Below are 25,572 nucleotides of genomic sequence, written 5' to 3' on the forward strand. Positions count from 1 at the left end.
CACTCAGTGTGGACATGCTAGTTCGAATTAGCAAAATGCTAATTTAAACTAGTTTTTAGGTCTAGATGCTCTAGTTCGAATTAGCTTGGTTCGAATTAACTAATTCGAATTAAGTTAGTTCGAATTAGTGCTGTAGTGTAGACGTACCCTTATAGGGCTGGCAAGATGCAGCCCCAGGGCCGGATCCGGCCCGCCACACACTTCGATCTGGCCCACGGGCTGCATCCGGCCACTTTCTATTTATATCCTGCTGCCCGTGCCACCAGATTTCCAAGAGGTGGCTCAGGCACCAGGACCCTATTTCATTGGCTCACGGCTGCCAGTCGTGGTGCTGTCCTGGCAGAGGCCAGAGCTGTGAGCCCTTGAAATAACCGCAGCAACCATGGGCAGCTGCTAGGCAACGCGGTAGCAGCTGAGCCGGAGCCAGGAGCCCTTTGCTGTGTTTTTAATTTGAAGCCTCCAGCCCCAGACAACTCTGGGGGGGAAACTAGACCCTAGCCCCGCCCCTTCTGCCCCAGACCCCTCCCCTTCTGGGGGTGCAGCCGGTCTGTGACCACTTACCAAAATTAAGTGGCGCCCTCTTAAACATTGCCCACCCTTGGTCTAGTAGAACTAAGGCAATAGCTCCGCACGTACCGTCTGCACCGGGAGCGAATCCTGAATGGTTATCGATTTGGAGAAGGTCATTCTGCTTAAATGCACCGAAGTGATCGGATGCTGCCATCTCTCCTTCAAAACCTCCTTCAGCAGGGAAACGTGACACTCGGGGAATGCCACAAAGCCGGAGCAAAGAAGAGTCGTGAATCTTTCCGCATTAGCACTCTTTTCCTGGAGCCCTCGCTAGACAGTGTGTTTAAAACGTCTCCATTTCGAAGGCTGAAAATGCCACCGGTGCCAAGGGTGTTGTCCGCGAGGTGCTCGGTTCCTTAGAGATACAGGCCGGTAAACGTGGCGTTCTCGTTTCCCGTTCCAACCGTTTCCTCCTTTCTGGCTCTTTCAGATTGGCTCCTACTACGGAAGTGAAATAAACTCCATCGACGTTAACGGCGATGGGATCACCGACATTCTGCTGGTCGGCGCCCCCATGTACTTCAGCGAAGGCCGAGAGCGGGGGAAGGTGTACATCTACGTCCTAAAAGAGGTAACTGCGCCGGTTTGTTGGATCTTTGCTCTTTCCCCAGAAGAGGCTGTGGAATAGCCGGTGTTCCAATCCCCCGTCCTCAAACGTGGCTGTCCTCGGATATGTTGCCCAGCTCTGGGCCCATTGCGGGGGGTCTGAGTATGGACAGCATCCGGCACCTTCCTGAGGATAACGCAGCCGCGCCTGTGAGAGAATGTAAGCGTGCTGGCGAGGGGAACACCCCCCTCAAAACACAGAGGTTACGTCTACACTGGTATGATTTTCCGGAAATCCTTAAAATGGAACAGTTTTCCGTTATCAGTATTTCCGGAAAAAGCGCGTCTACATTGGCAGGATGCTTTTCCGGAAAAGCACTTTTTCCATAAATCGTCCGTGCCAATCTAGACGTGCTTTTCCGCAAAAAAGCCCCGATCGTCATTTTCGCGATCGGGGCTTTTTTGCGGAAAAGAAATCTGGGCTGTCTACACTGGCCCTTTTCTGGAACAGTTTTCCGGAAAAGGACTTTTGCCCGAACGGGAGCAGCATAGTTTTCCCGGAAAAGCACTGATGATTTTACATTAGATCGTCAGTGCTTTTCCGGAAATTCAAGGGGCCAGTGTAGACAGCTGGCAAGTTATTCCGGAAAAGCGGCTGATTTTCCGGAATAAGTGGCCAGTGTAGACACAGCCAGATAGAAGAAGGTGCGTGAGAGCACGCAGAGGAGCATAGACAGAGCCAGACAACCTGTTTCTGAGGAGAGATGTATGCCCCGGCTGGAGGCCTTCACTGTGCTCAGGCAGAAAGCGCCCAGTCTCCTGGGTTGGCGAGGCTGGCGGACAGGGATGTCCTCTCTGCTTGGACAAGACAGATCCATCTGAGGCTGGAGGGGTCATGTCCAGCTCAGGTTGAGACACGTGCCCTAGCTTGGGTGACGTTAGCCTGATCAAACTAGCGTCATAATCATGGCAGCATGGCCGGTGGGCTGGGCTGCCCACCCGAGTATCTGCCTGGAAGCTCAGATGGGACTGTAGCCCGGTGGCTCGCCCATGCGCCGTGACTATACTGCTCCTCTGGAGTGCGCTAGTCCGATCAGACCTAGCCTGGGTATGTGCATCTGAGCGGTTTCCCCAAGTGCTGTGTCCATTTACCCTAGATGGACCCTCAGGCCGGCCAAGGGGTCTGTCTGCTCAGCAGGACAGACAGAGGAGTTTTTTCCATTTCAAGAGACAGACAGACAGACGGGGAGCAGCTCTGCTTGGCCCGATGAACAGCGGCGCGCTCCACTCTACTCAGGGGGGTGGATGGATGGAGAGGGGCGGCACTCGGCTGGAGCAGGCAGCGTGGGTAGCGGCTGGTCCCGCTGCTGTGCTGATAACAGGAGCCAAAGTTCTCACCGCTGATAATGGTCAGGGCATCAAGGGATATCGCTGGGCCTCGGAGGTTCCAGGAGAAAGCACCAGGTGGGGATCTCAGGCCAGACGCAGGGCCGTGGCGCGCACACACGTGGCTTGTCCAGAAGGGCAGCCACGTTGCCTTCACGTCCCAGCCAGCATCGTTTGTCCCAATCCAGAGACGCAGAATCTAGGCCACTGACACAAAGCTGCACCGCCCCGGGCTGCCTGTTCGCTGCTCTCCCCTGCAGACCGAAAATGGATTCCCCTTCCCTTGGGGAGAACATGGCTCTGGCTACTGGCCCCTTCCTCCAGCTCCCACTCTGGAGATGGCTGCTGAGCCCTCATCGAAATCCCACTTCCATCCAGGGAAGGTTTCCCATTTCTTCTGCGGGTTTTGTATCAGGTGCCTGGGGCACCAGGGTCTTCTGGCCAGACCATCTCCTGCTCCCAGTGCCTCACCGATGGTCCCATGGGACGCGGGCAGGCCCGGCCTTTGGGCAAGGCGAGTGAAGTGGTTACCTTGGGCCCCGCACATTCAGGTCCCTGCACCCCACCCACCCGGCCACTCACTCGCAGCCCTGACTGGGACCCGCGTGGCCGTGCGGTTCAGCCTCGCTGCCTTGGGCCCTGCAAACTCTTTGGCCAGGCCCGGACACTGGCAACATTTCTTCTGCCTGCTCGGCATTTTCCCCTTCCCAGAATCCCGGTGCCTTTTGCAGGAGGCTGCCCCATCCAATCACGAATGAAACGTTTTCTTTTCCGTTTTTAAAAAAATCATCCGATCGATGTTAACAGAGAGTGATGCGCCCGCAGTGGACGCCCTAGAGTTGTTCCGGTGATAACGGGCTCCAACCCGCTAGAGCAACCTTTTCGACAATTCAGGAAGACTTGGTGACGCAGGACAATTCAAAAAATGTGTGAATGGCTCCTTAAGACACACCTGGGGAGACACCTGGCGACCCTTTTGAAATGCAATGGCGACCCATATTTGGGTCCGGACCCATAGTCTGGGGAACCCAGGGCTAGAGGAAGGACCATGTTCTGTACAGGTTGGGGTTTCTAGATTTAAATCCCAGGTTGTTTCTCTAGAGCCTGTGTGACGTAGTGGGGGTACTTGCTGGGCTGTGGTGACCTCTGCTGTCTGGAGCAAGACCCAGCAGGGAAAACCTCATTATGCAAAGGTGAGACCAAACCTGTTGAACCAGACACCCCCCATGGAGAGGAACGAAGGAAGGGGGAATGCTGCCCTGGCTGGGGGGCAGGGCTGGAAGAGAGTTAGTTAGTGGCTGGCTGGCTGGGAGCATGGAGGAGACAGCCTAGGGAAAGGGGCTGGAGTTTAGGGGCCCAGTCTCCCCCCCATCTCAAGGGGGCCTGAGGCATCCTAGCCCAGCTCTGTGACCAGATTACATCTGTGCTGTGCTGTATCCTGGAGAGGCAATAAACTTCCTCTATTCCACCGGCTGGTGCAGTCTGTTTGTGCCATTTCGGGGTGCAGGAGATGGGGGACCCCCAACGCGCCATCACAGCCTGTTGAAATGTTGTGGGACTTCCCAGCAGATCCTGTTCGGGCTCAGCCTGAGTCTGTAAAGTGCAGAGCAGCCTCGAAGATTACTCTGTTGGGGCTAGGGGGCGGGGACTGGCAGCCTTCTCGTCATCGTTAATGAGGAAGCGGTAGGTCCGGGCGTTAGGGCTCTGGTAGCGCTTGGTTCTAGGCGCCTGAGAGGAAAATACAAATACCCCAGTGCTGGGGAAAAAGCCTTCACGGTGGCATTTGCTGGTTCCGTGTCGATTTGTTGTGGGAAAGGCTCTTCCGATAACATTTTGGAATCATGTTCACGTCCTCATTTGGGAAAGCGCTTGCAAATCGCGCTGCTTCCGTTACGATTTCCTCTCGGATCCCAGCCAGGCTCTCTGGGGTCATGACCAAAAAAAGTCGCCACAGAAAGGAAGAGCTGTTCCTCCTGCTTCTTCTTGGACATCTTTGTAGCATGCACAAGATTGAAAATCTTGGCCAGGCTGAAAAAAAGCCATAAGCTCCATCTGGGGATTAGTGACAAGGCCAGGGTAAAATTAGATCTCCCACGCTGGCTCTGCACGCTGTCGTGAGTGCCGTAACCAGAGACACGCTGTTAAGGATTCAAACCTTTTAGCGTGAAAGCGGCTGAGGTCTGTTCAGACACCCAGTAGCAAGTGTTGCATCATTCCCACGAACCCAAATTAGAAGGAGCAAGAAGTGGCGTGTGTGCGTGGTAACTTTCTGTAACCACCCAGAGGAAAGTCACACTGGAAAACAACACCCCAAAACCTTTTGCTCTCTGGTTGTTTTTGCTGTGTGAAGTAGGGAAGCCGGTAAATAATCGGTCGGGATTTTGCAACACATGCTATCGCCTCCCGAAAAAACATGTTGGGCACTTCTGGGGCAGGGAAAATGATAACCAGAGGCACTGTCCCTGGATTGTAAGGAAATAGCTCCCTCTTACTCGCCAACACATGCCTGATGCAGCTGGCTTTCAAGACCCTGAGATGGTCCCGTTAGGGCCCCGCGTTTGCCGGGCTGTGGTTTGAGCTGTGATCCATTGAGCAAATTGATGAAGGTTTGCTCAGTGTGGCCAGTTGATTTCCTTTGTTGAATACGAACCGTGCACTGAGCGGCCACAGCCGTGGCACATGACACTGAGATCATCGAAACAAGGCCGAGTCAAGCAGCAGAATGAAACTGACGCGGGTGAAATTGCAGGGGCGCTGTCAGCTGACGCAATTGTCTTGACTGTCTTTGTGCTCTTTTTTTTTTTTCTCGTTGGGGGGAACGGCACTGAAATGAGCGATGTGGCAGCGCCGCTTGGTTTCTCAGCGCAAATTTTTCCTCAAAATAGGCTCTGCCACGGGCTCATCCCAGCACCTGTTTTGAATTTGCAATGAAAATGCAAAAAACGTGTCCGAGCTGGAGCCGGAGCCGGCCTGTACTGACACATTCCGCCCCAGCCTCGCGGGCTGCAGTGCCCAGCGATCGGCCCCGCTGCAGCGTTCTCTGCCCCACCCTGTCCCCCAAAACCAAAGGCCACCAGGCGCAAATGAACCCTACATACTGTGAGGGAGCATCCAAAAGCCTGCGTCCCTCCCACAGTCGAACAGGAGGGAACGTTTGCCTCCCAGATGAGCAGATCTCTGTGCAGACTAATATGTGTATGTGCCAAAACCCTTCCAGCTACAGAGCTCAACGCATCTGACAAATATTAATGAATTAAGCTTTACAACACCCCGATGAGGAGGTAAGGGCCTGTCTACCCAGCAGGGCAAAACTCAAACTAAGCTACACAACGTCAGGTCTGTCAATTGCGTAGCTGAAGTCAAAATAGCATAACTCAGCTTTTGGCTACATAGCAGGAAGTCAAAGGAAGAACATTCTTCCTCCAACTTCCCTTACTCCTCATGAAATGAGTTACAGGAGTCAGAGTAAGAAGTCCTCCAACTCGACGACATTTTGAAATAATGGCTGGCTGTGTAGACACGCTCTTTGTTAGTACGGAATAGCGTTAGTAATTCCGAAATAATGCTGCTGTGTAAACATACCCTAAGAGATCTTGCCCCGATTTTACAGATCAGTCAACTGAGGTAGAAAGACTCTAAGGCTACGTCTAGACTGAATCCCTGTCAGCAGAGGGATGCAAATTAAGCACATCAAAATTACTAATGAAGCAGGGATTTAAATATCCTGCACTTCATTAGCATAAACATGGTCACCGCTTTTTTCCAGAACGGAGCGTTTTCGAAAAAAACCTGGCAGTCTAGACATGGATCTATCGAAAATAAACCCTTTTGCAAAAGATCCTGTATTCCTCAAAAAATGAGGTTTATAGGATCTGTCGAAAAAGGGTTTATTTTCGACAGATCTGCATCCAGACTGCCAGGGTTTTTTCTCGAAAAAGCTCCGTTTTTGGAAAAAAGCAGCGGTCATGTTTATGCTAATGAAGCATGGGATATTTAAATCTCTGCTTCATTAGTAATTTCGATGTGCCTAATTTACATCTCTCTGTCGACAGAGAGGTGTAGTCTAGATACACCTCTGTAGTTTCTGTCTCTTTCTCTCTTTCCATCTGTCTTTTTGTCTGTCTGTCTGTCTGTCTATCTGAGCCCCTCACAATCTCTCAGGCTGTGTCAACACTACAAAGAAAAGCTGGTAAAAGATACGCAAATTGCGAAGTGCAATTTGCGTATCTTTTTCTGCTTTTCTTCCGAAAGAGGCTTTTCCGACATTTGGCCCATCTGCACGAGGCCAAATGTCAGAAAAGAACCCTCTTTCAGAACATCTCTTCTTCCTCATACAACAAGGTTTACAAGGATGCCAAAAAAATGCGTCTGCTTTTCCGAAATTTTTGTTTTTGGGAAAAGCAGATACATTCCTTGGACACAGAAGAGCTTTTCCAGGATACCTCTAGGCACTGCAGTCTAGACCATCCCCTCATGTCCTTTCACCTCACAACACTCCTGAGGTGATCTCCATGTTACAGCTCGGGGACAAAGGCACGGACTGACTATCTAAGGTCACACAGAAAGGCTTGGGGGCGGGGGGTTTTCTGTGGGCTTTGAGGGAGTTGGTTGATTGATTGTCTCCTGCTTTGGGGATTCTTAATTCCTCCATCTTTATTGCTGTTTCCCCTTTGAAGGACCGATTTGTTTCCAACGGATCTCTGAAAGATTTGCAGAGCTACCAGAATTCCAGGTTCGGCTCTTGCATTGCCTCCGTCCCCGATTTGAATCAAGACTCCTACAATGATGTCATCATTGGGGCTCCTTTGGAAGATGACCACCAAGGAGCCATATATATCTTCCATGGATTCGAAGAAAACCTCCAGAAGATGTATAAACAGGTATAGCTTCCCTTGTCCCTCGCTTATTTATTAGTTCCCTAAATAGAAAAACTAGAGGACACCAAATGAAATTAATAGGTAGCAGGTTTAAAACTAATAAAAGAAAGTTCTTCTTCACACAGCGTGTAGTCAACCTGTGGAACTCTTTGCCAGAGGAGGCTGTGAAGGCTAGGACTATAGGACTTTTCAGCTTGGAAAAGAGGAGAATAATATCCTAGAGATCTATAAAATCGTGAGTGGTGTGGAGAAAGGGAATAAGGAAAAGTTATTTACTTATTCCCATAATATAAGAACTAGGGGCCACCAAATGAAATTAATGGGCAGCAGGTTTAAAACAAATAAAAGGAAGTTCTTCTTCACACAGCACACAGTCAACCTGTGGAACTCCTTGCCTGAGGAGGTTGTGAAGGCTAGGACTGTAACAGGGTTTAAAAGAAAACTAGATAAATTCATGGAGGTTAGGTCCATCAATGGCTATTAGCCAGGATGGGGAAGGAATGGTGTCCCTAGCCTCTGTTTGTCAGAGGGTGGAGATGGATGGCAGGAGAGAGATCGCTTGATCATTACCTGTTCGGTTCACTCCCTCTGGGGCACCTGGTATTGGCCACTGTGGGAAGACAGGGTACTGGGCTGGATGGACCTTTGGTCTGACCCAGTATGGCCGTTCTTATGTTCTTATTTTCTCCAGAAACATCCACTCACTGTGCAGCGGCAGTCAAAAAACAAACTGAATGTTAGGAATCATTTAGGAGACTAAGGCTACATCCAGACCTCAGGCTTCTTTTGAAAGAAGCTTTTTCGGAAGAGATCTTCCGAAAATACTTCCTCTGAAAGAGAGCGTCCACGCTGCAGAAGCGCATCGAAAAAACCATCTGCTTTTTCAAAAGAGAGCGTCCACTCTCTTTGGATGGGGTCTCACATGTAAGCTGTGATTACTATGGGCGGAATGGCCACCAGGTCACCTGTGCTTTTTCTTGGAGGCCTCTTCTTTCGAAAAAATTCCCTCTTCTGCGTCCACACACGCCTTTTTCCGAAAGAGTTCTTTTGGAAAAGGCATTCTTCCTCATAGAATGAGGTTTAGCAATGTTGGGAAAACACCTGCGTTCTTTTGATTTTCTTTAGAAAGAAAGGGATTGCAATGTGGACGTAGGTGAAGTTTTTTCGGAAAAACGGCCGTTTTTCTAAAAAACCCTGTGGTCTAGACACACCCTAAGTCAGGGTATGTCTACACTACCACCCTAGTTCGAACGAGGGTGGTTAATGTAGTCATACGAACTTGCAAATGAAGCCCGGGATTTGAATTTCCCGGGCTTCATTTGCATGTTGCCGGGCGCCGCCATTTTTAAATGTCCGCTAGTGCGGACTCCGTGCCCGCGGCTACACGCAGCACGAACTAGATAGTTCGGACTAGGCTTCCTATTCCTATCTGGAACGAGGTGTACAGATAGTTCGGAATAGGAAGCCTAGTCCGAACTATCTAGTTCGTGCCGCGTGTAGCCGCGGGCACGGAGTCCGCACTAGCGGACATTTAAAAATGGCGGCGCCCGGCAACATGCAAATGAAGCCCGGGAAATTCAAATCCCGGGCTTCATTTGCAAGTTCGTATGACTACATTAACCACCCTCGTTCGAACTAGGGTGGTAGTGTAGACATACCCACAGAGAATATCTTATAGCCTCTGTATAAATCCATGATGCTGCGTACAGATGTGGTCGCCTCATCTCAAAGAAGATATATTGGCATTGGGAAAAGGTCAGAAAGGGGCAACAAAAATGATGAGGGGTTTGAAACGCGTCCTATGTAAAGAGAGATTAAAAAGACTGGGACTTTTCAGCTCAGAAAAGAAGAGACTAAGGAGTGATATCATAGAGGTCCTATAAAATCATGACTGGTGTGGAGAAAGTGAATAAAGAAAAGGTATTTACTTAAGATGCTCCAGCACCCCCCCATGTCTACTCGTTCCCCCCCCCCCCCCCACCACCACCTCTCAAAATCAAATGGCTTATTTATTTCTTTTCCATCCGCCCTTTGAAAGTGGCTTTCTCCTCCCATAGCTCTGGATATGCTGAAATCCACAGTTAGTTTGGTGTTCTCGGCAGAACAGAACATCGGCGCTTGATTGCGCCCCCAGATCCCACTTTCATTCCACGATCCCTTGATGTGCTCCAAGGGAAAAGCAGGCAGAGCGGTTTGTAGCACCGTGACCTCTGTGTGTCGAAAATGAAGGCCTGGCTGATGTGGGCACAGGCATGTGAACTTACATGCATTCATACCGGTGAAGGCACAGGTCCATGCCCCGATACCCACACCCATGCACCCACCCACACACATGCACTTGCGTGTTCCCACATGCAAACACACACACACATTTGCACATATGGTTTCAGACACGGGGCCATGCTCACAAACATTGTGGTCCCTTTCCCTGCTGTCGTTCGTGCTAGGTGCCCAAAAAATGAGTCTGAATGAGTCTTGTCAGACGGTCTGATGTTGGTGCCCCCGTCTGACAAGAGATTGCATCACTGGAAACAAAAGATGCAAATAGCTAAAACCCGACTAGACTAGGGGATTGGAATGCAAGAACCATGTAGGACCCTGGGAACCGGAGTCAAGCAGTCAGAGCAATGGCTCGCTGAATATCAGTATTCTTGGGGTGAGCGAACTGAGAAGTACTGGGTGCAGAAGGATCCATTCGTAGGGTATCTCACCACTCAGATCAGGAAACGTATCCGATTCCATCAGAAATACCAGGGAAGACCACTTGGTCTCCACGGGTGGGACAAAGTAACCAATGCTGACATGCTACAAAGGACTGAGCAGAGGTGAGGACTCATAAAAGAAGACTGAAGTGGTCTGCGTATGTTGTATGGATGTCAACACATGTGGCATTAGACAGAGATCGAAACACTGGCTTGTGTCGTAGGTCACACGGCACACAACCATAAAATAATCATAGGACAGGTTGAACCTCTGTAGTCCGACACCTGACCGGTGAGAAACCAGAGAATTTGCCAACTCACAGGAGGTCGATATTGTCTAGCAGCATTACCAGCACTTCCACTGCTGAATGGGCTATGAGAAGACATTTAGGGATAAATTAGAGCTAAATAACAGCACAGAACACTGAGAGCCAGGACTGGTGGCTGTAAACAAACTTTATGGGACGCGGGAAACTTGGCCACACCCAGGATAAGTGGACATCTGGCTAACTAACATCATGCCGGAGTATGGAGGTTGCTGGACCAGGGAATGCCGAATTAGAGAGGTTCAACCTGTAGTAGACTACTCTTGCTAAAAATGCACATAGTTTTCTTTTTGTGCTTTTCAGAGAATAGCAGCGGCAGACTTTGGTCTGGGCCTGAAGTATTTTGGATGCAGTATTCACGGACAACTAGATCTCAACGAAGATGGCCTCATTGACCTAGCAGTTGGTTCACTTGGGCATGCTGTGCTCTTGTGGTAGGTTATACTTCCTGGTTTTGTTACTGCCCTCTCACTAATGTTCATTGAAATATGTTGTCATTTAAGGGAAACATCGATTTTACAAAAATCTGACCAATTTTATACTCGTATTCCGCGGTCTTAATCCTATCCACTTAGGCCTGGTCTACACTAAAGGAGAAAGTCAACTTAAGATACGCAACTCCAACTACGCTAATTATGCAGCTGGAGTCGAAGTATCTTAAATCACATTTTGGCACCATCCACATAGTGGGAGGTTGACGGGAGTGTACGCTCCCATCAATTTCCCTTGCTACTTGTAGGAGAAGAACTACTGGCACTGCTGGGCGCACACTCTCCATCTAGCATTACCGTGTCTTCACTAGATCCGCTAATTCAAACAGTGGAAGATTGACTGCGGCAGCTTCAATTTTATCATTAGTGTAGACAAGCCCTTAGACTTTGGGAACTTGATTTTGATTTGTGTGTGTGTGTGATTTGAACAGATATCAATGTTTTGTATTTTTATCAATTCAGATTTTCAGTTTAGCAAAATTATGGGTTGTCAGACCTTTTCTATTTTTATCCACTGAAACTTTCACAGTTGTGGAAAATTATAGGAGGTCAGACAATCATTTAGTAATGACAGTGGTAATTAGGATTCAGAAAGTTAAAGCTTTATAATAATTAAAACCCAAATTATCAATAGCACATGTCAAAATATACAATGTAATTATACTTCCATCAGATTCTAGTTAGTTCTCAAGCAGCAATTTCCTTTTGTTGCCTATCTATAAATTTCAGTCATTATGGATGGAAAGGTTTTGTTGTTGGCTTATGTGTAGAGTGAAAGCGATATTTACCACCATTTTCCAATAAAGATCAAATTCTTCCAAGCCTAGATATACTGAGGAAGCAGCAGGGTTCTGGACTATTACTGTAGGATGGTATTGGAAAGGCAACTGTGCACGAAAAGATGCTAAAACATCACTGAATTTCATAATTCCCTAATGCCACAGGACTCCTCGCCGCTTTTGCATAATTCCCTGGAGTTTCAGACAAAAAACAAAATTAATGTTGTTTCCCAAAGCGCTCTTGGTTTTATTTAGTTAATAAAGTAGAAGACTTACTCGGCGCTGCTCGGGTTCGGCCCGGGTTGGGGGTGGGTCTGTGCACTCTGGCGGCTGGCTTTTCCCTTGGTCGGCCTGGAGCGGGGGCGGGTTATGCTGGCACTTCCTAAGCACATCCAAGGAGAAGGCTGTGCATGTCTCCGGCCAGTCTCAACCCCAGGGGAAGGGAGGGCCACGCATGCCTCCTGCCAGCGCTTCTCAGAACTGTCCAAGGTGTCAGGAGATGTAGCTTCCTGCTGGGGCTCTTGCTGCCCCCCTGTGGCCATTCCACAATATAACTCCCTCCTACAAGACCCCTCCCTTATTTGTTGAGAAACAATCTCATTCTAGGCACATCCCATTGTCCTGGCACAACCCAACCCTGACCTTGTTTTAAGTTAGGAGAAGAGGAAGTGGCATCCCAAATTTGGTCGTTCTAGCTCTTCTCGTTTAGGAGTTGTTGAACAGACAGAGGCACATTTCTAAAACAGATAGATGACTATATCAAAGCCTTAATTAGTGTTTGGAAAGCACCTTGTGGGCAGGCGGACAGACTGTCAGCGGATGTCAATTAGCACAGTAAGGGGGCTACAGCCATTTTATACCACGTGAGGGTTGGTTCTGAAAAACACTCCGTGTTTGCACAGAACCAAATTCCTCTCTCCGTTCTGAGCATGGCCGTTCCGGAGAAGCCAATGGGATTGCAGAGGAGAATCTGGCTGCACGTTCAGGAGTGTTCTCCATCGCCCACCAGTCTGCAGTTATTTCCCCAGTTGGAGACGGATCGTTGAGCAACAGGGGCCTGTGGTCTGTGCAGGCCATGTTATCACCTGGGGTCATGCTTAGTCAGATGTCCCGCAAGCACATGGAACCCATGTCACATAGCCCCATGTAGCACTCTCCTTCCTCATTGTTCTCCCGGTCGGGTTTCATCCTCTCCCGGTCTTAGTTCATCACTAGATCCACTTCACCGGCCTGAATTTACTCCCCTGCCGGTGCCTGCTCCGCCGTCACCTCCTGGGAACACCTGTGTTAAGGAGAGGTGCTTTGAAAGGGGGGTGCTGCAGCCATGTAGGAGGAGGAAGCTGGTCTGGTACAGGCTCTGCAGGGGTGTGAAGAAGTTGGTTGAGATGCTCCACACTGGGTGGACGTCCAAAGACGAGCCCCCCCCCCCCCCCCCCGCGCCAGGGAATAACTCGTGTGCCCGGTTCCCCCCTCTAGGTCCCGCAGCGTGGTCCAGATCAATGCCAGCATTCGATTCGAGCCCTCCAAAATCAACATCTTCAACAAGGACTGCAAGCGCAATGGGAAGGACGCCGCCTGCATGTCTGCCTTCATCTGCTTCATGCCGCTCTTCCTCTCGGCCCATTTCCAGACAGCGAGTGTGGGTAAGTGACTTACCCTTGCTCTTTCGTTCGGGTTTCCCCGGCCCGCGCTGGTGAGCGCTCTGCCAAGCCGCTCCTGTCTACTAGCCGGAGCAGAGACAGAGACAAAAAGGAGCTGAGAGCCTGTTCTAGGGGGAGGAGAGCATTAAACCCATGTGCTTGGTCTCATCGGACATACCCATTCTCCACCCCGCCCGGCTCCTTTTCAACCAGCACTCTTACTCCCGGATGGGCCAGGCCTTTTGATCAGCCATGGGCAGTGGGTGAAGGTAGGCCTGAGGGAGGCAAGCCTCCACCCTAGCCCCGCCCCTTCTTCTGAGGCCCCGCCTCCCACGGGACCCAAGCTTCCTCCCCGCCCCCTCAGCACAGGGAGCGGGGAAGGCGCATGGCTCCAACCTCCCTGGCCCCGGTGCTCAGGAGCAGCAACACTCCCCCTCCAATACGCCTACAGCAGGCATTCTGGGGGCGGAGTCTGGGCGGGGCCAGGCTGGCGGTTCGGGAAGACAACGCCTCCCCCTGCCTCGCACACCTGCCACCCATGACCACTGCCCCGTGCAGGGGGTTACGGCTAGCACACAACCCAGTTAGCCTCTGTGTGACCCCTGCTCCCCCAGTCTCCATTCATAAAAACGAGTCGAAAGTCCTCGGGGAGATGAGCTCAGGCAGCTCTCACTGTCAGGCAGAAAAGATGGAGCAACAATTAATCGCTAGGCAAGTTTTATTAAAGAAAATCACCCTAGATTGGAACATGCACTGAGGTCCGAGGCTGGATCGGGAGCGGTGAGATCTCCAACTCCCGGAAAGGAGATTTTCCAGCCAATCCGCATCCAGCGCTGCCTACCCAGCATTTGCTCTGAGCGCCGATGAATTCTGCTGCTCCGAGCTCTTTGCAAAGATCCAGGAAACAAGGCCAAATAGGTGGCAGTGATAAGTCTCTCACCCTGGCTCCCGCTCAGTTCGGGGCCCCCCTGGCTTACAAAGGGAGCCCTCCCGAACCTGTGCTGTGGGGGCTGACGCCGCGCTCTGTGTGGGAGTCGGCAGCGTTGGGTCTTGCATCTGCAGGCTGCATCTGGGGGCCATCTGCCTCGGGACTTGGCTCATCTCACAAAGAGCCTCTGTGAGCCGAGCAGCGGGGGTTGGCTTTCAAACACCGTGCGACGCTATGCCCGGGATGGCAGTGATTCAGCACGAGCCAGCAGGAAACAAAAGTGGCGTGGCCTCCAAGGATGCCTCCGCCACGTTCAGTAAAGTGCCATGACCACATGTGAGGAGCAAAATCACGGCTCCCGTGAAGGCAACGGCAAATTTCCCACTGATTTCACTAGGGTTTCCCTCTAGAATGGCCCCAGCTGATTCTGTTTCTAACTCGCCCGGTCACGTTCAAGCTTGCAGAAGAAGGCGTCACAGAGCTATGTTGGAGGTCAGAGGAGACGCGGCGGGTTATATCCCAGGGTATGTCTAGACTACATGCCTCTGCCGACTGGCATGTAAATTAGACATACCGACATAGTCAACAAGCGGGGATTTAAATATCCCCCGCTTCGTTAGAATAAAAATGGCCGCTGCGTTGTGCCGGCTCAGCTGTTTGTCCGCACAAAGCGGCAGTCAAAACGGGGATCGGTCGGCAAGGAAAGCCTTTGTCAACTGATCCTCTAAACCTCATTTCATGAGGCATAAGGCATCGGTCGACAAAGGCTTTCCTTGCCATCTGATCCACATCTTGACTGCCGCTTTGTGCCGACAATCAGCTGAGCCGGCACAGCGCGGCGGCCATTTTTATTCTAATGAAGTGGGGGATATTTAACTCCCCGCTTCATTGAGCTCCCTGGGCGCGCTTGAGCTGTCCCCCTGCGGGTGTGCTCCACGGCTTTGCTCCCCGTCTCCCTGGTCTGCAGGGAGACGCGGAGCACGCCCGCAGCGGGACAGCCCAGGCGCGCCGCAGCTGTCCCACTGTGGGCGTGCTCCGCGGCTTTGCTCCTGTCCCCCTGGTCTGCTGGGGGGGTCCAGCAAAGCCGCTGGACCCCCCCAGCAAACCAGGGAGACCAGGAGAAGCTTTTCTCACCCCGGAGGACACGGGTGGCGACCTGCCGCCCGTGAGCTCCAGGGCGAGAAAAGCCCCATTCATAAGTGTGGATCTGACATAAGTCAGATCCGCGTAAGTCGGGGACTGCCTGTATTTAAAAAGAAAAATGCTCTCGCGACGCACGGAAGGGAGGAAATGCAGAACAGAAAGAGCACTTTCAGAACCAGTACAGAGCTTCATGAGTGGACACCAGACACATGTTTTAACAGCCCGGGCATCAGTACTCAGAGGCCTGAAATGACCCATTTATGTGGTGTAGTGTGGAAACAGGAATGGAAATACATTTAAAATGTCTGTGAGAGAGCCCAACACGGCTCCTGAATGCTAAATGCCTGACTACTGGGCAATGTCCCACGCATTTTTTCATCCATGTGTGGAATAAATTTTGTTCGATGCACCGAGGCCTGTGCTGATGTGCACCACCAGAACAAGCACTAACTGTGGGCACTCTGCTAATCAGTTGGGTGGCACCTGAATCTCTCTGGGAACGCTGGCCCTGGGTTCTCAGGTATTGCAGGTGTCCACTTTGCCTTCTGTGTTTGGCCAGAAAGGTATGACCTTTGTCCCCTGACCTCACCACAGTTGCCCTACCTGTGTAAGCTACAGATCTGGTCACTGAAGTGTGCACACCAGGGAGCCCCTCTTAGGCATCATCCGGTGCAGAATCCAGCTGCTGCTCTTCTTGGGATATTTGTCGTGTGGAACGTAGTAGCCATGGAGCCTGCCCAGCTCTCCAGGGCTCGTCATGGGATTAGCTTTGATGTGTGAAACCCTTTGCACCCTAGCCTGGCTCTAGCCTGCCTTCGACACTACCTCTCTTCCCAACACTTCTGCTAACAGCCCCTTGACAGGGGGGTTGCCCTGCACTGGCCTTTGAGGGGCAAACCCCAGCCCTGAGCAAGGGCTGAGAGCAGAGCCCCAGCTGAGGCAGCTCTGCTAATGAGGACCCAGCTGGGGGCCATATAAAGAAGGGCTCCTGGTGGGAGGGGGAGAACTGACTGATGCTCTGGAGAGAGAGCAGGTGGGACCTGACTGCCAGGGAAGGAGGAGGCTTCCTGAAGGTAGAGCAGAGCTGGGGAAGGCAGGCCGAGCTGGCATTGGAATTAGAGTTCATCCGCAAATTCAATTCACATGCTAATGGTCTCAATTGTGATGAAAGTTAGTTGGGACACTACCATTCAAGGTGCCAACAGCTCTTTGTGTAGACTCTTACGTCAGGAAGGATCCTATCTATTGACTTTCATTCTTATCTGCTTCCTTTTAACTACCCAGTCTTCAGGTGAAACAAAAAACAGGACTGTGTAGCACTTCAAAGACTAACAAGATGGTTTATTAGGTGATGAGCTTTCGTGGGCCAGACCCACTTCCTCAGATCAAATAGTGGAAGAAAATTGTCACAACCATATATACCAAAGGATGCAATTAAAAAAAAGTGAACACATATGAAAAGGACAAACCAAATTTCAGAACAGAAGGGGGATGGGGGAGGGGAGGTAAATGTCTGTGAGCTAATGATCTAAGAGGTGATAATTGGGGAAGCTCTCTTTGTAATGGGTAAGATAATTAGCATCTTTATTCAAATTTGCATGTAAAGTGTCAAATTTAAGCATGAATGACAGTTCAGAGGATTCTCTTTGAAGTGCAGTCTTAAAAGGCCTTTGAAGCAGGATGCAGGTAATCAAGTCGTTGAGACAGTGTCCTTTCTGGTTGAAATGGCAAGAAACTGTTTTTTCTTTGTGATCTTGTCTAATATCTGTTTTGTGGGCATTGATCCTTTGGCGAAGTGTCTGAGACGTTTGTCCAATGCACATAGCAGACGGACACTTTTGGCACATGATAGCATAAATTATATTTCTGGATGCGCAGGAATATGTGTTCTTGATCTTCTAACTCACTTGGTTAGGTCCAATAATTGTCTGGCCCACGAAAGCTCATCACCTATTAAACCCATCTTGTTACTCTTTAAAGTGCTACACAGTCCTGTTTTATGTTTCAGCTGCACCCTCCCCTTCCCCTCTCCTATTTATTTTGAGTGTGCACATCCTAAACTCATAACTCCGGTCATCTGAAGAAGTGGGCTGTGCCCACAAAAGCTCATGATACAATCTACCTGTTTTGTTAGTCTATACGGTGCTACCAGACCATTTGTTGTTGTTTTTCTGTAAAGGTATGTATACACTTGCCCGTAGTTCAAACTAGGGAGGCAGATGAAGCATACTGAAGTTGCTAATGAAGCGCGGGATTTAAATATCCTGCGCTTGATTAGCATATTCGCGGCCAGTCACCATTTTAAAAAGCCGGGTTCCCGGAGGAGTAACAGTTAATTCGAGGGAAGGGTTTTGTATCAGACTACCGCGTCTACATGCGGCAAGTTAATTCAGGCTACTGGCTTTTGAAAATGGCAACCAGCCGCGAATATGCTAATCAAGCGTGGGATATTTAAATCCCGCACATCATTAGCAACTTAAGTATGCTTCATTTGCCTCCCTAGTTCGAACTAGGGGGCGAGTGTAGACATACCCTATCAGACTAACTCAGCTACCCCCTGAATATTCTGGAATAGTTATTCCAAAATAGCACATTTACACTGCAGGGAAGCCTCAGAATGAGACCGAGGCAGGCTTCCCTAATGTAGACGTGCTATCTCGATTTAGAGCCCCAGGAGGCACTGGGGAGGAATAACGTAGAACGGCCCTGGTGAGGGGCTAGTTCGAAATAGCAGCAGTGGAGCATCCACACACACCTTCTTTTGAAATAGCTATTTCGGAAGAGGCGTTATCCCTTGTAGAATGAGGTTTACACACTTCAGAATAAGTCACCCGTTATTTCGAAATAACGGAACGGCTGTGTAGACGCTCGCATTATTTCGAAATAACGGTGCAGTCTAGACGCACCCTCCGTGGTCTCAGTGCTACTCCACAGGACAATGCCCCATACCCAAGGTGTGGGGGTTCCACAGACACAGGACAGTCTGAGGGCTGTCTCGTTATACCGTACATGACCTGCAATTCAGCCAGCTTCTTACCAGGGCACCGTGGTGCCCACCAAGAGTCGCCTTCCATCCTCTGAATTAGACTCTTGTTTGAAAGAGGGTACGCTCTGCTGGTGACATTTTGACTCCCATGCACTAACCGGTCAAAGCTGTTCATTTTATTCTGGTAGGAGAATGTTGAAAGCTCTGGGAGAAAACGGGATGGAGCTGGGGCTTTGCCACGTGAACACGTAAGGCGAGGAAGAAATCAGACTCACGTATTTCCCTCCCCAGGGTTAAAATACAACGCCACCATCGACGAGCGACGGTACACGCCTCGGGCTCATCTGGATGAAAACAGCGACCGGCACACTCAGAAGCTGGTCACGTTGTCGGCCGGAGAAGAACACTGTGACAAGCTACATTTTCACGTCCTGGTAAGTAGAAATGGGACCAAACTTGGAGATTCCCTTGGTAGTCAGTGGAGAGTTAGATCCAGCCAGGTAGAAGACTTCTGCTTGGCAAGGATCTTCATGCAAAACAGAAACACATCAGGAAGCAAGCAAAGAGGCAAAGCGGATGTGCCTGGAGTGCATCACATGGCTGGAAATCAGGCGAGGGTTTATCTCTACGTCCGGATTTATTATGGCTGGGTTTGATGTGGTTAAGGATGAAATCCTCTCCCAGGGAGCTGCTGAAATTTTATAGCTGCTCAGGCTGCTATGCGAGCCAGCATGGGGTCTGAACGCCTTCCGATCCCTGGTTTATTCTTTTTTCTAAAAGCCTTTTATCATGTCAGCACTGTCGTGTTTGGAATTCATACCTGGTAGCACTGATCTCTTTTGAGGACGCCTTTGACAAGGTCCCTCACCAAATGCACTTAAGCAAAGTAACCAGTTGTGAGAGAAGAGGGAAGGTCCTTTCACGGATCAGTGACTAGTTAAAAGATAGATAACAAAGGGTAGAAATAAATTGTAGTGTCTCCTACTGATCTATATAGGACCAGCACTGGTCAACATCTTCATACAGGACCTTGGAAAAGGTGTGAATAGCAAGGTAACAACATTTGAGGTATGTCTAGACTACACCTCTCTGTCTACAGAGAGATGTAGATTAGGCACGTCGAAATTGCTAAGAAAGCAGGGATTTAAATATCCCGCGCTTCATTAGCATAAACATGACCACCTATTTTTTCGACATGGAGCTTTTTCGGGAAAAAAACGGCAGTCTAGACGGGGATCTGTCGAAAAATAAACACTTTTTTGACAGATCCTGTAAATCTCATTTTGAATACAGGATCTGTCGAAAAAGAGTTTATTTTTCGACAGATCCCTGTCTAGATTGCCATTTTTTTTTTTTTTCGAAAAAGCTGTTGGGGAAAAAAAGGTGGCCATGTTTATGCTAATATTTAAATCCCTGCTTCCTTAGCAATTTCGACGTGCCTAATCTACAGCTCTCTGTCTACAGAGAGGTGTAGTCTAGTCATAGCCTTGCAGATGATTCACTATTACTCTAACTAGATAAGTTTAAAACTATTTGTCAAGCGTTACAAAAGGATCTCACTACAATGAGCAGATGGGACGCAAAGTGGCAGATGAAACTGAGTATTCATCAATGCCAAAGAACGTACATTGGAAAAAATAATTCCAACTATCCACACAAAATGGCAGAGTCTAAATTACTGTTACCTCTCAAGAAAGAGATTTTGAAGTCACTGGGGGTAGCTCCCCAAAATCATCACGCCAATGTGTGGTGGCAATAAAAAAAAAAAAGCGAACACAATGGTGAGGACTATTAAGAAAGGGATAGATGATAAAACAGAAAGTCTCATGCTGCCACTATCTAAAGCCATGATATACACCACACCTGGAATAATGTGTGCATTTCTGGTGGCCCCATCTCAAAAAGATATACAGGTTGAACCTCTCTAATCTGGCACCAGCAGGATCTGAACCAGAGAATTTGCCAGACCACAGGACCTCCATATTGTCTAGCAGCGTTACCAACACTTCAACTGCTTACTGGCCTCTGAGAAGACATGGAGGGGTAAATTAGAGCTAAATCACAACACAGAACACAGAGCCAGGACTGGGGGCTGTAAACAAACCTTATGGGACTGTGGGAAACTTGGCCACACCATGATAAGTGGACGTCTGGCAAACTAGAATCCTGCTGGACCACAGATGTGGCTGAATCAGGGTGCGGGAATAGAAAGGTTCAACCTGTAAGAGAACTGGAAATGATGCTGATAAGGAGAATGAAAATGATTAGAGATGTGGAACAGCTTCTGTATGAGGAGAGATTTAAAAGACTGGGACTGTTCGTTTTAGAGAAGAGATGAATCTGAGGACTAGAATAAAGATCTACAAAATCATGACTGGTGTGAAGAAAGTGAATAAGGAAGGGTTATTTAGCATGGGTCATAATAGGGGGTTCAGCCAATGAAGTTAATAGATGGCAGGTTTACAACAAACCCTGAGGAAGTACATCGGCACACAATGCAGTCGGCCTGTGGAACTCCTTGCCAGGGGATGTTGTGAAGGGTAAGTGCCATCAATGGCTCTCAGCCAAGTCGGTCAGGGAGACAACTACATACTCAAGAGCTGAGTCTACATTGGCGCGATCCTGTGCAAAAGCGGCCGCTTTAGTGCCAAAACTTGCTGCCTGTCTACACTGGCCGCGTGCTCTTGCGCAAGAGTGCTGATGTTCTAATGTATGAAATCAGGGCTTCTTGCTCCAGAACGCTGATGCTCCCGCTCAGGAATAAGCCCTTTTGCACGACTGTTCTTGCGCAAGAGGCCAGTGTAGACAGGCAACATGACTTTCTTGCGCAAGAGAGCGTCTACACTGGCATGGAGGCTCTTGCGTAAAAGCACATGCCAGTGTAGGCGCTCTCTTCTGGAAGAGTTCTTGCGCAAGAAGCTGCCGGTGTAGACATAGCCAAGGTGCCCTAAATATGTTCTTACATTCTCTGCCTCTAGGACACAGCAGACTATGTGAAGCCCGTGACGTTTTCAGTCGAATACGGGCTGGCGAGCCCCGACCATGGTCCCATGCTGGATGACGGCTGGCCAACTGCGCTGAAAGTCTCCGTACGTAATGGTCGCTGTGCACTAGTTACCAAGAGCACCTTTCACCCCCGGGTCTCGGAGCGCTTTGTGGGGGTGGCTAAGGCTTATTCTCACCGTTGTATAGCTGAGGAAACTGAGGCACAGAGCAGCTTCATGAGGGTGGGTAATAATTTTTGATGGGAGGGGGCCACTCCGAGAATTTGGTAAGGGGTCAAGGGCCACACTCTGGGATGAGGGGTCTGGGATGGAGGTGGAGCAGGTTTGCTTAGTGCCAGCTGTGCCCCCAGGGACTATCCCTGGGAGATCCCCCTGGTGTGGGGAGGATTAATATAAAGCCAGCAGGAATAACTCCCATCACCCCCCATGCCAGATACCAGCTCCCGGCATAAGGGAGGGGGGGGACACGACCACAAAGGGGGCACGGGATGGACATTCTCAAGTCCCCCAGGGGGCTTTGGGGCATACGTTAAAACTGCCCCCTGGGGCCAGGAATGCTCCACGGGGAATAGAAAATCAACTCCGAAGGATGCAATACCCTGAACCAACGTTACGCTCCCCTCTTCTGGATCCAGTGTGATCGGAGCAGGGCTCTTGTGTTCCCCTAGGGAGATAGAATTCTAGCTTTCCTGCAGGTAGCAAAGACTTATGGGTCAGGAGTTTCCCGTACATGTGCCTTGCATCTCACCCTAGCTGTGTTTGCAAAAGGAGCAGGGCTAACCCTACATTCTAACTGAAGTGCTTACCCAAGAGCCTCTAGTCACTTCATTTGGGTACAGTAGCCTTCACTTCCTGTCCTAAACTGTTGCATTACATGGCTGCATTTTGCCAAACCGTCAGCATGCTATGCCGTGAAGCCTGCTTCTGTGGGATTAGAGAGGTTCATCCTGTATTATCATTTTCTCTAAACACTTTGGGCTAGATCCTCACCCCGTGTAAATTAGCAGGGATGGAGCTACACTGATTTACACCCGCGGAGTATCTGGCTCTGCTCTGGAGTTTTAAAAATCACAGCAGCCGTGTCTTAATTAAAGTAAACAAAAGAGAAAGCAAAGAAGGCAGCTGCTAATGGAGTGTGTATTCCCGGTGTGATTAGACATCAAGCGTGACGTCTCTGCCGGCTGGATGTTCGATTTGTTCTGATGCTTGGAAGATTTGCACTCCAGGTTGCAATTGAAAAAAAGCAAAACCAAAGCCATTGGAAAGCTAAGATTGCTCCTCTACTGTATCCCTTAACGCAATACTGTTGCGCCTTTACCTTCCCATTGGGCAGACGATCAAGAATGGCTCTTGGATTGTCTATTTGCGGTGTGAATTTTGTGTGTGTGTGTTGTTTGTTTTTTAAGCATTTAGTGTGTGGGTTCACAGTATGTGACAATTCCTCTCCCCGTGTGCAGTGCACATCAAAACTCCATGTGGATTTCGTGTGTTCTCCCTTTTCAGGTGCCTTTCTGGAACGGATGCAATGAGGACGAACACTGTGTCCCTGACCTGGTCCTGGATGCTAAAAACGATATTCCAACCACCACGTGAGTAGATAATCCAGACTGAATCCTCCAGGAAGTCACGTCGTAAAAGGCAGAGGATTTCTGAAATCGGATCATAGGTTTAACTCACCTCGTTACAGAGGATTTTGTCCTGAATTGTTTTCCTCTTTCCCTGAGTGTGTCTACACTGCATCGTAATGCGAAATAAGATAAGCAATCTGAGCTACACACATTGCGTATCTTATATTGTTGCAATTTCAAAAGAGCTTATTTCATCATTTGGCACTGTCTACACAGAGCCCAATTTCGAAATAAAGCGCTATTCTGAAGCGTCCCTTATCCTGGTAGAATGAGGTTTACAGGGACGTCGGAATAGCGAGCCCAAAATAACGGGCTTGCTGTGAAGCCGCAGGATAGCTACTTCAGGATATCCCAAAATAGCGTTGCAGTGTCAACATACCTTCTCTGTTTTGGCTTTTGCACTGAAATTAACCATCTGTGGTTCACGTCCCATACACATGCACCCATGTTAACAAATAAGGAAATCCATCGCCATCAAGAGATGCATGCAGGAGATGAATCACGCAGCCCTAATTATTTTTTGTTTGGTTTGGGGAAGGGGTGGTTTTTATGGAGTTTTTGTTGTGGTTTCCAACAGGCTTATCAAATTATAATGAGTCTTTGTTTGATGTGGCTGGGCTGGTTTGCCCTCGGCAACGGATTTCAGAGGCATTTTCATCACGTTTTTCCATTTTTAGTCCCAAAATGAGGCTCTTGTTTGGATTCCCCGCCTATAAGTCTAACCACATTGCCACGGGCTTGCCTGTGCCCAAAGGCAGAGTAGCAAGCTGCCTGAAGAGGCTGGCGTCTGACTGACAGCATTAGTGGAAGGAATTAAACCTGCCTGGTTCTCAAAGTTATTCACCAAGCAGCCCCCCACGATTGCTGAGTCTGACCCTAACTTTGCCCCATTCTGTGCTCCATGGGAACAAAGCCGCTGTCCCGACAAAGCCCAGGACATCTTGTGGAAGGTGTCAAGACCCCGCAGTGGAATAATCACATCTTAGGTCTCATGCTGATCTCTGATCCGGGGCAACTGGCTTCAGCCCGGCAGTCGAATGTCTCTGCCAAAATGCTTGTTATGGTCGTGCTGTCTGGGGGGACACGGGAGCGAGGGACCTGATTCCGGAACCCCCGCTGGCTGTGAATTCTTTGTTGTTTTCACCAACTCCGCCACAAATGGAAACCCCAAAGCCACCATAAGCCAGATCAAGGGATCACGGCCAGTCCCTCCGACTCTCTGGTCCCCAGGCCACGAGGGGCTGTGCTAGATGGAAGCTTTACTCCGACTCTCACATAGGTACCCGGTCACCCCCAGCCCTGAGCGGCGAGTTAGGGGCCCGGCTCCACCCAAACTTGCCCCCGGCTGCCTCCTGCGCTCGCTGTCCCAGGACGCTGCTGTAACGTGCTGCGCTGTCGGTGGGACTCCCCCAGGGCATTTTAACTCACCCAGCAGCAGCAGGTGGGGCCAGGGAAAGCACGGAGTGGGGGGGGCGCAGGCAGCAGTGTCCAGAGACCCCTCCGGGAGCCACTGCCAGAATGGGGTGCCCCCAGGTAAGTGTGGCACCTCCACTCATCTCCCCAACATCCATCCCTTTATGCACCCCACTCCCTCCAGCACCTGCACCCTCTCCCTCCACCTGCCATCCTGCCCCCAAATGCCTCCCTATCTCCTAAGTCCCCAAATTCCCTCCCCGAGTCTGCACCCCGGACTCCGAGCTCCTGCCCAGGATCAGAGCCTGCACCCCACACCTACACCCAAACTCCCTCCCACAGCATGCCCTCCAATCGCCTGCTCCACCCCCGAGCCGGCACCCAACACCCGAACTCCCTCCCAGCGCCCGCATTCCTCCCCCACCTAAAGTCCCTCCTAGAGCCTTAGGGGTGGGGGGGAGGGAGTGTAGTCCATGGTCATTTTGGGCACCACCAACATTTCTGCAAACCTGTCCCCCCTCCACCCCCCCCGAGGCCCCGGTCCCAAGAGTCACCCAAGTGTAGTTGCATCTTACATCTCAAGGCAAAGGCAAGGCTGGCAGCCAGTTCTGTAATAAACAGGCCCAGGTGTATTAGCTAGGGAAAAGAGATGAGTGGCAATGGGAGTACCTAATGACTGGAAGGTAGCCAACATGACACCAATATTTAAAAAGGGCTCTAGAGGCGATCCTGGCAATTACAGACCGGTACGTCTAACTTCAGTACCGGGCAAATTAGTCGAAACAATAGTAAAGAATAAAATTGTGAGGCATGTAGAAGAACATAATTTGTTGGACAAAAGTCAACATGGTGTCTGTAAAGGGAAATCCTGTCTTACTAATCTATTAGAGTTCTTTGAAGGGGTTAACAAACATGCGGACAAGGGGGATCCAGTAGATATAGTATACTTGGATTTTCAGAAAGCCTTTGACAAGGTCCCTCACCAAAGGCTCTTGTGTAAATTACATGGCCATGGGACAAGAGGGAAGCTCCTTTCTTGGATTGAGAACTGGTTAAAAGACAGGAAACAAAGGGTAGGAATAAATAGTAAATTTTCAGATTGGAGAGGGGTAACTAATGGTGTCCCCCAAGGGTCAGTCCTGGGACCAATCC

General features: G+C 49.9%; 1 protein-coding gene across 3 annotated transcripts in view; it reads left to right on the forward strand.

Moving 5' to 3' along the window:
• Positions 1-25,572, forward strand: part of ITGA11 (integrin subunit alpha 11) — a 183,843-nt gene that overhangs the window by 122,289 nt on the left and 35,982 nt on the right. For all 3 annotated transcript variants that reach the window (XM_075896852.1, XM_075896851.1, XM_075896853.1), the window contains exons 13-19: positions 1,001-1,141; positions 7,179-7,382; positions 10,711-10,841; positions 13,154-13,320; positions 18,666-18,808; positions 21,353-21,463; positions 22,883-22,968. In XM_075896852.1, the coding sequence (XP_075752967.1) occupies positions 1,001-1,141; positions 7,179-7,382; positions 10,711-10,841; positions 13,154-13,320; positions 18,666-18,808; positions 21,353-21,463; positions 22,883-22,968 (983 nt within the window). The remainder of the gene's footprint in view (positions 1-1,000; positions 1,142-7,178; positions 7,383-10,710; positions 10,842-13,153; positions 13,321-18,665; positions 18,809-21,352; positions 21,464-22,882; positions 22,969-25,572) is intronic.

Source organism: Pelodiscus sinensis, chromosome 14 (genome assembly GCF_049634645.1).
Source record: "Pelodiscus sinensis isolate JC-2024 chromosome 14, ASM4963464v1, whole genome shotgun sequence".
In the NCBI taxonomy this organism is placed as follows: domain Eukaryota; kingdom Metazoa; phylum Chordata; order Testudines; family Trionychidae; genus Pelodiscus; species Pelodiscus sinensis.